Consider the following 14,145-nt stretch of genomic DNA (forward strand, 5'->3'; position numbering starts at 1 on the left):
TAGCTTCAATGCCTTCATCTTGCAGGAACTGCTGACACTCCAGCCTCATTGGCATTGTCCTGCATTAGGAGAAACCCAGGGCCAACTGCACCAGCATATGGTCTCAAAAGGGGTCTGAGGATCTCATCTCGGTACCTAATGGCAGTCAGGCTACCTCTGGCAAGCACATGGAGGGCTGTGCGGCCCTCCAAAGAAATGCCACCCCACACCCTTACTGACCCACTGCCAAACCGGTCATGCTGAAGGATGTTGCAGGCAGCAGATCGCTCTCCACGGCATCTCCAGACTCTGTCACGTCTGTCACATGTGCTCAGTGTAAACCTGCTGTCACAGGGCACCAGTGGCGACTTTGCTAATCCTGGTGTTCTTGGCAAATGCCAAGGGTCCTGCACGGCGTTGGGCTGTGAGCAAAACCCCCATCTGTGGACATCGGGCCCCCAGACCATCCTCATGGAGTCTGTTTCTAACCGTTTGTGCAGACACATGCCCATTTGTGGCCTGCTGGAGGTCATTTTGCAGGGCTCTGGCAGTGCTCCTCCTGTTACTCCTTGCATAAAGGTGGAGGTAGCGGTCCTGCTGCTGGGTTTTTGCCTTCCTACAGCCGCCTCCACGTCTCCTGGTGTACTGGCCTGTCTCCTGGTAGCACCTCCAGCCTCTGGACACTACGCTGACAGACACAGCAAACCTTCTTGCCACAGCTCTCATTGATGTGCCATCCTGGATGAGCTGCACTACCTGAGCCACTTGTGTGGGTTGTAGAGTCCGTCTCATGCTACCACGAGTGTGAAAGCACAACCAACATTCAAAAGTGACCAAAACATCAGCCAGAAAGCATTTGTACTGACCTGTGGTCCCCACTTGCAGAACCACTCCTTTATTGAGGGTGTCTTGATAATTGCCAATAATTTCCATCTGTTGTCTATTCCATTTGCACAACAGCATGTGAAATTGATTGTCAATCAGTGTTGCTTCCTAAGTGGACAGTTTGATTTCACAGAAGTTTGATTTACTTGAAGTTATAGTCTGTTGTTTAAGTGTTCCCTTTATTTTTTTGAGCAGTGTAGAATATAAAACCCAAAATGGTCTCTGTAGGAAACCTACAGCTATGTATGCCAATAAATTATTCTTTTGGTGTGAGCAATTTGAAATATAAAAGTTTCCAGATTTGTATTAATCTCTTGCTGGATGATTTCTTCACAGATTAGAGTTGATCAAAGGGTTTTTTAAGAGAGAAACATCCTGTGATCAGGTTATACTCCAGTTCTGTCTAGCAAAAGTGTAATTGGCAATCGTACCCTTACCAATCTTGGAAGAAGAGGTATAATGTTCCTGTTCTTGGTACAGACAGGAACATGTACAGTTGCTGTATGCCGCTGTACAAAGGCTGCATTTCCCACGATCTCTGAGCCAAGCATGCACAAGGTCACAATGAAGAGAGAAAAATAAGCCTCTATCAGACACCTCTGAGCCTCTCGACTTTTCTCCTGTGACAAATAAGGTTTGGGCATGTTGAAATGCATCATGCACAATCCTTCTATATCTGCAGTTGGGGGGAAATCAAGACATCCCGCACACAGTGGCTTGCAAAAGTATTCACTCCTCCCTCCACCTTGGCATGTTTCACATTTTGCCCCATACTTTCTTGGAGGAGTTAAAGGTGAAGACCAATAGTTCATCTTAGCCTCCACACTTTGCTAGCTACAATCCAGCCTGCTGTCAATCTTCTTGAAATATTATTTAGTGCGACTTGGTCTCACTTCACACTATGTAGTTTTCTGTTCCTGCTAGGAAAGATTGCAGGTTGGCTGCAGCAGGGCCGAATTTAAGAGGTGGGTGGCTCGGGGCCCATTTTGGAGGGAGGCCCATTTTTCAAGGTGTTGCAATATGTAATGCAAAAACACAAAATGAAACAAACCCAAGTTTATTTATAAAAATCATTTATGCAGAGTAATTCAGGTAAAATCATTCATTTTTTACAATCCAGGCACTTTCCTTGATTTTCGTGCTGCAAAATCACTAATGATGTCACTAAAGTCTAATTCACGCAGTATATCTGACTCGATGCTCATGATAGCCAAATTTACAAGTCGTTCCTGCTTCATGGATGTCCTTAATCGGTTCTCAACTAATTTGAGTTTTGAGAAGGAATGTTCACCACTGCAGTTTGTTACCATCAAAATTACCGTATTTTCCGGCGTACAAGACGACTTTTTAACCCCTGAAAATCTTCTTAAAAGTCGGGGGTCGTCTTGTACGCCGGGAATCGCCTTGTACGCCGGGTGTATATGGTGGGTGGGGGGGGGAGTGATCCTGATGACGACGAGGGGGCGTCTCACAGAAAAGTGAGTATCCCCCATTACCTTATCCTAGCGCTGCAGCGTGGGGTCTCTGTGCTGGGAGCGGCGGCTGCTGTGCTGTGCTGTGGCGGCTCCTCTTCTGCAGTGTGGGGCCTCTGGTTCTGTGGGGCGGTGGCGGCGGCGGCGTATCTTCATGCAGTCGGGGCTCCTCCGGCATCTCAGCCTGGAAGCCCCGCCGGCAACTCCATCGGTACAATGCGCTGGCCTCCGGGAAAATGGCCGCTGCTTAGATTCAGATCTCGTTGAGATCTGAATCTGAGCATGCGCAGCCCCCAGCGGCCGGGCCACCGCATCGCACCTATTGAGCTGCCTCCGGGAAAATGGCCGCTGCTCAGATTCAGATCTCGTCTCCCGAGATCTCGGGACGAGATCTGAATCTGAGCAGCGGCCATTTTCCCGGAGGCCACCTGACCGCATTGTACCCATGGAGTTGCCGGCGGGGCTTCCAGGCTGAGATGCCGGAGGAGCCCCGACTGTATGAAGATACGCCGCCGCCACCGCCCCACAGCACCAGAGGCCCCACACTGCAGAAGAGGAGCCGCCACAGCACAGCACAGCACAGCACAGCAGCCGCCGCTCCCAGCACAGAGACCCCACGCTGCAGCGCTATGATAAGGTAATGGGGGATACTCACTTTCCTGTGAGACGCCCCCTCGTCCTCATCAGGATCACTCCCCCCCCCCCAAAAGGCACATATTCACCGGCCCTATAAGACGACATAGGGTGTATAAGAAGACCCCCAACTTTTAAGAAGATTTTATTTTTTAACTGGTAAAGTTGGGGGGTCGTCTTATACGCCCAGTCGTCTTATACGCCGGAAAATACGGTAGATATATCCTTAGAGCTATCTCAATATTTGGGAAACTGTCCTGCACACCCTTTTCCATGATAAACTTGTACATGAAAAGTTCAGTGCTGATATCTTTTGGCTCCTCGTCTGTGAATAAATTGGCAAATGTTGCAAACTGAAACACTTCATCGATAAATGTAATGTCCAAGTCATCTGAATAAGACCTGACAAGTTTCTCTGCTGTGGCCTTAAGCTCGTCTGAAGACAGTTCTTTCAGATCACTAAAAAAGCTAAATTTGCTTGATATATCTTTGTATGCTTGAAGACATTGGTCAAGAGAAGCGATAAACTGATCACTGATAGGCAAGAAAGTTTCTGTTCTGTATTTTTCAGAAGGTCTGAGTTGTACTTCTTCCTTATGGCCATAATCCAATGGATTGAGACACACGTTTCGACACCTGTGTCGAGGTATCGTCTGAACATACTCAGATGAACCAGACAGCTCTTCGCCTTACTTCTCATAAATTTTGAAGGAGTCACGTTTTGATGCGACATAGTATTTTGAGCTGGTCACCGCAGTGTTTAGATCGAGTTTTGCGTGTTGTAGATTTTTACTAGTAGCATCTGTTCTTTGCAGGATATCATTCCAGAAGGTGGTGTTATTACCAATTTCAAGCTGATTCATTTATCTTAACAGTCCTTCTGCTTCACACCGCTGGGCTTTATATACAGTGGGGCAAAAAAGTATTTAGTCAGTCAGCAATAGTGCAAGTTCCACCACTTAAAAAGATGAGAGGCGTCTGTAATTTACATCATAGGTAGACCTCAACTATGGGAGACAAACTGAGAAAAAAAAATCCAGAAAATCACATTGTCTGTTTTTTTTATCATTTTATTTGCATATTATGGTGGAAAATAAGTATTTGGTCAGAAACAAACAATCAAGATTTCTGGCTCTAACAGACCTGTAACTTCTTCTTTAAGAGTCTCCTCTTTCCTCCACTCATTACCTGTAGTAATGGCACCTGTTTAAGCTTGTTATCAGTATAAAAAGACACCTGTGCACACCCTCAAACAGTCTGACTCCAAACTCCACTATGGTGAAGACCAAAGAGCTGTCAAAGGACACCAGAAACAAAATTGTAGCCCTGCACCAGGCTGGGAAGACTGAATCTGCAATAGCCAACCAGCTTGGAGTGAAGAAATCAACAGTGGGAGCAATAATTAGAAAATGGAAGACATTCAAGACCACTGATAATCTCCCTCGATCTGGGGCTCCACGCAAAATCCCACCCCGTGGAGTCAGAATGCTCACAAGAACGGTGAGCAAAAATCCCAGAACCACGCGGGGGGACCTAGTGAATGAACTGCAGAGAGCTGGGACCAATGTAACAAGGCCTACCATAAGTAACACACTACGCCACCATGGACTCAGATCCTGCAGTGCCAGACGTGTCCCACTGCTTAAGCCAGTACATGTCCGGGCCCGTCTGAAGTTTGCTAGAGAGCATTTGGATGATCCAGAGGAGTGTTGGGAGAATGTCCTATGGTCTGATGAAACCAAACTGGAACTGTTTGGTAGAAACACAACTTGTCGTGTTTGGAGGAAAAAGAATACTGAGTTGCATCCATCAAACACCATACCTACTGTAAAGCATGGTGGTGGAAACATCATGCTTTGGGGCTGTTTCTCTGCAAAGGGGCCAGGACGACTGATCCGGGTACATGAAAGAATGAATGGGGCCATGTATCGTGAGATTTTGAGTGCAAACCTCCTTCCATCAGCAAGGGCATTGAAGATGAAACATGGCTGGGTCTTTCAACATGACAATGATCCAAAGCACACCGCCAGGGCAACGAAGGAGTGGCTTCGTAAGAAGCATTTCAAGGTCCTGGAGTGGCCTAGCCAGTCTCCAGATCTCAACCCTATAGAAAACCTTTGGAGGGAGTTGAAAGTCCGTGTTGCCAAGCGAAAAGCCCAAAACATCACTGCTCTAGAGGAGATCTGCATGGAGGAATGGGCCAAAATACCAACAACAGTGTGTGGCAACCTTGTGAAGACTTACAGAAAACGTTTGACCTCTGTCATTGCCAACAAAGGATATATTACAAAGTATTGAGATGAAATTTTGTTTCTGACCAAATACTTATTTTCCACCATAATATGCAAATAAAATGATAAAAAAATAGACAATGTGATTTTCTGGATTTTTTTTTCTCAGTTTGTCTACCATAGTTGAGGTCTACCTATGATGTAAATTACAGACGCCTCTCATCTTTTTAAGTGGTGGAACTTGCACTATTGCTGAATGACTAAATACTTTTTTGCCCCACTGTATATGAGGGGATGCAGCTAGGCTGTATATATATGAGGGGCTGCTGCCAGGCTGTATATATAAGAGGCTGTTTACCTGTATATATCAGAGACTGGTGCTGTGCTGGCTGTATATAGAATAGAGGATGAGGGGCTGTATAAAGTGTATACACAGCACTATACTGTAAACAGGTCCACACTATATACATACAGTATACACAGACACACTGTAATGCAGGATATAGTGTGGACCTGTATATACAGTATGGTACTGTGTAGGACAGGAGCTGCAAGAAAGATACACAGATAGACAGACACACACAGACAGACAGACAGAGATCATACTCACCCACCGCAACACTGTGAAGACTGACCCACTTCACTTCTGGATCTTCAGTGACTGAAGATCCAGAGTGAAGTCCTGCCGCGCCCCGCGGTGGAGAATCCTCTTCTTGCGCCGACATCGTTGATCCGCCTCCTTCCTTGTAAGTAGCTGAACAAACTCTCATCTGATCTAATCCGAGGGAGCGATCATATAGCTGAATGGGTAGCGCCTAGAAGCTTCTTTGGGGATCAGAGAAGGCAGCCACATGTCATAAGCTAAGCATTAGGTACAGGGAGGGTACTAAGGAAGTCTGGCTAGGCTAGCCAGGTCAGTGGATGCTGACACAGGTCAGGTGCCATGACTGCTGCTCTACACCAGCCACTGAGATGTAGGACCGTAGCCAGGTCCCTATACTTTCAATAGTTTCTCTTTTGTTAAATGTTCCTTATCATTAGAAACGGTTCACAGCGAAGAGACGTGTATTTTACATGTTTTGAGATATTTATCCCTATATTGGTGGGAGGCCCCCGCTTGGTGGGTGGCCCAGGGCCCGGGCCCCTTGGGCCCCCCCCTAAATCCGGGCCTGGGCTGCAGTGTTATTTGAATGCCCCCAGAAGTGTAGCTACCGGGTGGGCGGAAGGTGCAGTCGCCCCAGGCACCATGCTCTGAGGGCCCCACCCGGAACCAAGTTACTTTTAACTGTATCAGCATATGCAGCATGCCAATACAATTAAACTCTTAACACCGGTAATGGTCTCAACTGCATTATTAATAGTGATTTGTGTCTATGTGACGTACTTGTGTATGTGTGCGTCATTCGCGTGGCATCATTGTACCATCTGTGTGTGCGTCATCCGTGTGCTGTGCGTACTGTAACTTGCAAAAGTATTCACACAACCCCACCTCCCCCCCCCTTTTTCGGGTTTTGCTAGCTCACAACCTGGAAGCTCCTTCAAATTACCATAGATGGTTTCCTCTGGATAACAGCAATCTTCAAGTCTGACCACAGATTCTCAATTGGATAAAGGACTGGGCTTTGACTAGGCCCCCTCCAAAACATTTACATGTTTCTAAACCATTCGAGTGTTACTTTAGCAGTATGCTTTGGCTCATTGTCTTGTAGGAAGGTGAACCTCCATACCAGTTTCAAATCACTGTAGCTAGAAGAAATATAGAGTGCACATAGGGTCTTATTCAAAATAAAGGGAATATTCGTGAGAGATAATACAAATTCAATCACCTATTATGGTTGTGTGAGACACAACTACTGCACTTAGCATTGGCGGCTACTGCACGTCCTGATGTGATGATCCTTTGCTAGGTTAAGAGAATGGGGCATCAGACTGCGCTACTCGCCTTTCAGGATAATGTACCAGAGAAGTCCAAGTAGATGAAATAGAGAATAAACTTTATTTATGATCACACCACTTCCTCGGGACAGTCTAACTAAAACTTTCAAATCACTGACAGACTGAAACGGGTTTTGCTCAAGAATATCCCTGTATTTTGCACCATCCATCTTCCCCTCGATTTGGACCATTTTCCCTGTTCCTGCTTCTGATAAACATCCTTGTTTATCCATGTTTCACTGTGGGGATTGTGTTCTTGGGGTGATGAGCTGTGTTGGTTTGGCGCCAGACATAGCATTTACCTTGGTGGCCTAAGAGTTAAATTTTGGTCTCAAATTTGTGTGTCATTAACACAGGTTAACAATTGAAGAGACATTATATATCCACAAAAAGTACAATCTGTATATATGACACACAGCTATATTTAAATAAAATATCAAATTGTAATTGTTACATTTAATACAAAGATATATAGTTACATACTGTAGATTGAAAAAAGACCTAGGTTCATCAAGTTCAACTTTCTCCACAAATTGTAAATATCGTTACTAATTTGGCAGGTCCTAACAAACTCTGTGGCCTAGGCCAGTGTTCATCTAAAGTGAATGGCTACTTTTAGGGTTTGGTCACAGGTTCAGGATTTGCTGTGAATTTACAATATAATACAAATGTTATATGGGTTTTTAAAACACTTCAGGAAACAAGTCTGCACTAACATAGGAGCATTCTGCTGATTTTAAAAATCTGCAGCCGGCTTACACCTAGGAGGATTTCACACAATACAATAATTTGTTATGGATTGGAGTGACATTAGCAGCCAAGTCCACATCAAAAACCACAATTAACACACATGGATTACGTTTCGGATTTATAGTGTATTTGTGAGGAAGGCAGCAGCGGAAATTTTCCGAAACATGTAAACAAGGCCTGACTGCAAATCGTCTCGCAGTTGATAACTACACAGCTGGGAGAGTAAAGAAAACCACACGCGCACGAAAATAAATGTATCAAGTACATGTTAGTGGGAAAAGATTCCAACAAAACTGCATAATAGATTAAAAAAAATAAAAGTTGTGAAAAATGCAACGAGAAGTATTTATTTTGCATTTAAATTTGTTCTAAAATCTATATGAAAAAAATCTAATGCCCCAGAATGAATAGTGTCTAAGGGGTAAAGTCTCTCCTTGTGGAGAGTGACATGCCTGCGTAAGGAGACTTATAGGCCATGCAATGCTCTGTTGGGAAAGTAAATTGCCTCTTCAGAGAAGAAGAGGATTAGAACTCTAGCCCCCCCTATTGGAAGTAGCTGGTCTAAAAGTCAATATCGATCATTTAATGAGCTTTGCCATATGACTTGGGATAAAACCAGAATCTCAATTTGCAGAAAAGTGTTTCTTGGCATTTCCCCTCCTCTGTGCACAAAAAGAGATATGATTTGTCTGTATGAGACGCCTCTGACAGAGGTTTAAGGGGTAAAGTCTTTGGTTGTGGAAAGTGACATGCCTGTGTAAGGAGACTTTTATGCCATGCAATGCTCCTCAGGGAAATGGAATAATGATGTTAGCCCAGAGCCATTTATTTCTTCTGTAATAATTTGACTTTGTCTTTTTCCAACAGAGGTTCTATAAGAAAGCTGCAGCTTTTGTGCTACGAGCAGTTGCCAAACATTCCCCCCAGTTGGCCCAGTCAGTGGTGGATTGTGGAGCTTTAGATGCCCTGGTTGTTTGCCTAGAAGACTTTGACCCTGGAGTAAAGGAAGCTGCTGCCTGGGCTCTTGGCTACGTTGCCCGACATAACGCAGGTATGCATCTAGGAAGGAGATTACTTGTATAATAAGGACTGGGTTGCTTGTAAACAGTTTCTATAGTTACACCATGATTCAGACGGCTGCTATTTAACATAATGATGGTATTCGCACTGCCTGATTTGTGTGCATGTTCTGTATCAGAGGCCAAAGCTGCCAAGATGGTTATACATGCAGATTACCAAAGTAAATCGTACAAAATTACAAAACAGTCTAACACATCCAGTTAAAGCAGATCTGTCCTTAGATCTCACAGTGCAAACTGCATACATTATTACACAGTTCTCTTGGACTTGATGTGGCTGGTGTATTTATTTTGAAAATCCCATGTCAAAATTACTGTAAAAATCTTTTTGAAAAATTTAGCATGCAGATTAGGATTTACCAACCCTCCATGACCGCTGTTCATATAGTTCTCATATTTTTCCAGTGCTTGAACACATCATACACCTTGGTGATTGACTTTTGTGAATTTTACCATTATGTGTGCAGCTGAGACAGAGCAATTATATTGTGAGTCCCGTTAGGGACAGGGACTAATGTGAATTCTGATAATTTCTGTACATCATTGCAGAATATGTTGGGAAATAAATATATTGTGAATATGTCGCAATAAAGCGAACAGAATAATGTGAACATTTGCCCCAAGTGAAGGAAAGTCCAGTTATGACAATGCCATAACCCTAAGAACTCCTCCGATGGCCAGATCAATATCTGCCATGATCTGTGAATAGCTATGTACTGATAGGGTGCGATTTACTAAATATTCCCAGAGATGGTTAGTGACCATGGGGTGGGAAATCCAATGTGATAGGCTACGTTGGTCATGCTCTTGCATGTCCTCAACAGACCCAGACTGGGAGAGATGGGTCAAGTTGATGTTTTCATCAGTCTAAAATCTGTATTGATTGTACAGATTTAATGGCGATTTCCATCCATGGCATTTCCTAGGACAATTTCTTTTATTATCAGTGGGGAACAGACATCTGGGACCACCACTGATTCTGGGAATGATGGGACTACAGTGCTAGTACAGTGCTGCTCTCACCCGGTGTGCCGGTAACGGCAGAAAAGCATGAACAGTGGGTCACTGGGTCGCCGCTGGGCAAGGAAAAGCAGTAAAGTGAACACAGTGCTAATCTAGTGCTGCAGTCCCATAATTTGGGGGATTATTGGCTATTCCAGACATGGGTCCCCCACTGACCATATAGCGATGGCATATTCTTGTTATTTACAAAAAAAGGTTGCACTCTATAGTGCTAAAGCATGTCAATGTGAAATGTATGAAATATGAATAGCAATACGGCTTTTGAATACTAGGAAAAAATGAATGATATGCTTTGCACACAATTTGGCCAAATCATCTCTGCCCATCAACCAACGTCAAGGTGGTCTCAAAAGACTAATAGGTCTCTATCTATATGATAACCTCTCTTAGGCTGATGTCTGAATTCCTGGGTGAATGTGGACACCTCTCTCAGTAATGCCTGTATTTATGGGTAGGTTGGAACCAGCTGTAAATTAAAATCACCACATGTTGAAGGGCGGAGTGCTCGGTCAGTAAGCTAACATACAAATAACAAAAAACTGACTGGCACATCTAAACTAGTCTGAATAGGAGCATACCAGGAGCAGCTTCCTCCATATACAATATACAAAAAAAGGTTGCACTCCATCAGTCTTTTGAGACCACCTTGATGTTGGTTGATGGGCAGACATGATTTGGCCAAATTGTGTGCAAAGCGTATCATTATTTTTTTCCTAGTATCCAGAAGCAGTATTGCTATTCATATTTCATACATTTCACATTGACATGCTTTAGCATGATGGAGTGCAACCTTTTTGGGTATATTGTATATGGAGGTAGCTCCTCCTGGTATGCACCTATTCAGACTAGTTTGGATGTGCCAGTCAGTTTTTTGTTATTTGTATGTTAGCTTACTGATAGACCACTCTGCCCTTCAACATGTGGTAACTAAGCCATTAGTTATTGTAGGCTGCATAGAAATTAACCCCTTGATTTCTAGTAGAAAATCTAAACTATTTGAATTAACTTTATTACAGTTTTTTTTTTTCCTCCAAAACTCCCCAATGTGAAGAGTGTCAGCAGATGACAATGTGAGAGATTGTTACAGGAAGCGGAGATGTTCAGTTTCTGATTAATAGGAGACTCCAGTCTGAATGCAGCAAGCTGTAAATCCATTGGGCCAGCACAGTTGATAGACTGCAGAAGGGGCTTTCTTGGGCAGAGGGTTTACGTGAATATGAACTTTACAAGAAACAGAGGGATTACACTTAATCTCGTTTGTGCAGTTGTGGGGGGAAAAAACCTGTTGCTTTATACAGTCAGCCGTGGGTATTTATGGTAATCTGTGGCTTTTCAGAATTGCTCTGCCACAGTTCAGAGGTCAGTGACTGTGATTATATCCTTGTGTGATACGGCATTCTGAAACTCTCCAGAGGTTATACACCTGTGCGAGCCGCCGAGCGTGCCCACGAAAGGAGCTGGCTCCTCGCCAGCAAACACCGCACAAGTACTTGTTAATATGACCAACGTAAGGGGAAATTATTTCACTCTATGGAAAAAAAATAAACCCCCACAAAGGCGCCGGTTCACCAAAAAATAAATGAAAAGGACACATTCGCTCATTTCCAGGTCTGCTTGCCGTATACATGAATATAAATATGGGAATATAAAACATAGTCTGGAGTGATAGAAAAACATGAACGACGTGCTAAATGCTGAAAGTCAACTGAAAGCAAATATGTTCCTACGTCGTATAACGGGGATGTATCAACGTGAATGTAAGGCCGCCTTCACACAGTTGTATTACAGGCGCATTTTATAGTCCGTATCCTATGCACAATATCCGGACCTTCTGCAGCTCAGCCCCAAGTCCAGATCCGTAGACGTAAGAAAACGGCCGACTGCCAGTATCTTGTTGCATCCTCTGCCTTCTCTCTGTGCCTTGCATTATTCTCAGTGGGCCCCATTACTGCTGCTGTCCCTACCAGCACCCTCACAGTTCTTCCCCTTTCTGAAGAGGCAAGCTATAGGTACCCATTTACATTACAAGACTCATATGCATGTGTATGGGAAGGAGAAACTACAGGACAAACTCTTATTATGCAGATCTGCTCTCCATTCCGTGTCTATGGGATAGCAGAGTCCAGTGCTCAGTTATCTCCAGCATCCTCTTAAAAAGTGAGCGGAGCAGTGCCCCACATGTGCCTCACTGCACCTCTCCTTATATGTGATGGTTTCCGAAGTGCCATGGATTGGTTATAACTTTCACTATTGATAATAATAACTCTTCACCCCCATTCACACTTTCAGTATTTGTAAACCAATATCAGGAGTGGAAAAGTATACTAGAAACATTTCACCCACTCTTCATTTTGGCTTACAAATACTGACCAAATACTGAACGTGTGAACTTGGCCTTAGGGTAAGTTCACACGACCAATGTCTCCACAACTCCCCCCAAAAAAACGGTTCTATTATTCTGATCAGACTTTGATCAGAGTGGTGTCTGGTTTTCTTGGATGTGGAGAGAAAAAACAAAACAAACTTACCTTATCTCAATCTTCTCCATTCTGTCAGTCCATGAACATCAGACCAAACTCTGATGTCATCTGAGTGCGTCTGATTTTTATTCACAGACCCGAAGACTTGCATTGCCGGTTTTGATACGACACTTGAATTAGAATCTGATGTCTCCCATTTTTTCTGCTAGCCACTTGGTTCAAGAAACAAATTGGACATGTGCACAGCCTCGTAGAATAACGTGTACAAGTGCCATCCATGAAAACCACAGATGGCACTCGTGTAAGAAAATCTGTTGTGTTCACGAGCACTTAGAAGGGTTGTTTTCATGATGATACGTTGTACCCTAATCAGGAGGATTGAGGGTACCACCTTACAGTTTGTGGGGATTAAAGTGCCAATGATCCTTCAAAAAAGAACTCTGGGATCAGGGAATCTGGCTTTGGAGATCGTCATCTTGGATTAAGTAGGATTGCTTATTCTCAACCTTTCCTCCATGCATTATCTATGGGACTGTTGGTGAAAGACGAGCCTAGCCATCAACTAGTTTTGCCAGTCTCATAGACAATGAATGTAGTAGCGTTTGAGCATTACACAACTCTGCTCCATCCAAGACAACGCTCTGCAGAACCTAGTTCCAAAGCCCAATCTCAGGATTGCTAGAGGTCCGACCGCTGGGTCAGGAACAGGGGATAACTTATAGCTTTGAAGGGTTATTCCCAAGATAGTATGTATTGCACACTAACATTTTGGTCTAGTTTTCACTTCCTGTCATCCATTGTTTTTTTTTGCTTTTTATTCAGAAATAAAGTAGGCACCAGTAACCGCAAAGGAAGCAATTTCATTCCTATCTGCCCTGTATAGGGCAGATTAAATGTATCGCTGGTCTAAATTTCCTCCTGCAAAATTGAGCTCTCTGAGGCAGGACATGGAGCTCTCCCCCCATTGTAGACTCCGATCTACTGGAAATGTACTTGGCATTTAGGAGCCAAGAAAACGTTTTCTACTCTTTTAGACAGACCGTTCCTTTATTTGGTGGATTATCAGTATGTAAATTGACAACCCCGATTGACTCAGGTGTTCTTCAGTCCCAGTTCACTTTACCTTTTTTCATGTCGACCATTTGGAGGCTTTGATGGTGAGGCGGCTTTGTGCACATTACATCACCGTTGGTTTCATCCATCAGATAAAGCTCATTCACTGTCTGCGAGCCCCCATTGTAGGGAAAAAGCTCTTTTAAGTGACATCCGGTTGTTTCGAATGAGCGCATAAAATATATTCTATTCACAATCGCAATCTGATGCCTCGGTGGATGGACAGAGAAGTCTGATAGCCTTGTGTTTTGTGATTAGTGTAAAGCCCTATTGAAAAGGTTGTTGTGAACATTTGTGGATAGATGGAAGCGGCTCCTGGATGCCAAGCGAGCCGTCATTTCATTGAATAACAGACGTCCTGGGGGAAGAGAGGGGCACCTGGCTGCAGCATAATGTCATTCTAAAGGGACTTTCTTGTTTTATCCAAATAATGCATAATTGGTATGTGGTGAAAGGTGCGGCAAACTTTTTTGATTCGTTTCCTTAAGATCTCTGCTTGCTGTCAGTGAATGCAAATATTTTTATATAAATTACTGGCTACACACTAAAGCGGGTATTCAGGTTA

General features: G+C 43.8%; 1 protein-coding gene across 2 annotated transcripts in view; it reads left to right on the forward strand.

Annotated features, from left to right (window-relative positions):
* The window catches only part of SPAG6 (sperm associated antigen 6), a 220,776-nt gene that overhangs the window by 120,198 nt on the left and 86,433 nt on the right, over positions 1 to 14,145 (forward strand). For both annotated transcript variants that reach the window (XM_077268352.1, XM_077268353.1), the window contains exon 4: positions 8,753 to 8,936. In XM_077268352.1, the coding sequence (XP_077124467.1) occupies positions 8,753 to 8,936 (184 nt within the window). The remainder of the gene's footprint in view (positions 1 to 8,752; positions 8,937 to 14,145) is intronic.

The sequence above is a fragment of the Ranitomeya variabilis genome, chromosome 6 (assembly GCF_051348905.1).
Source record: "Ranitomeya variabilis isolate aRanVar5 chromosome 6, aRanVar5.hap1, whole genome shotgun sequence".
NCBI lineage: Eukaryota > Metazoa > Chordata > Amphibia > Anura > Dendrobatidae > Ranitomeya > Ranitomeya variabilis.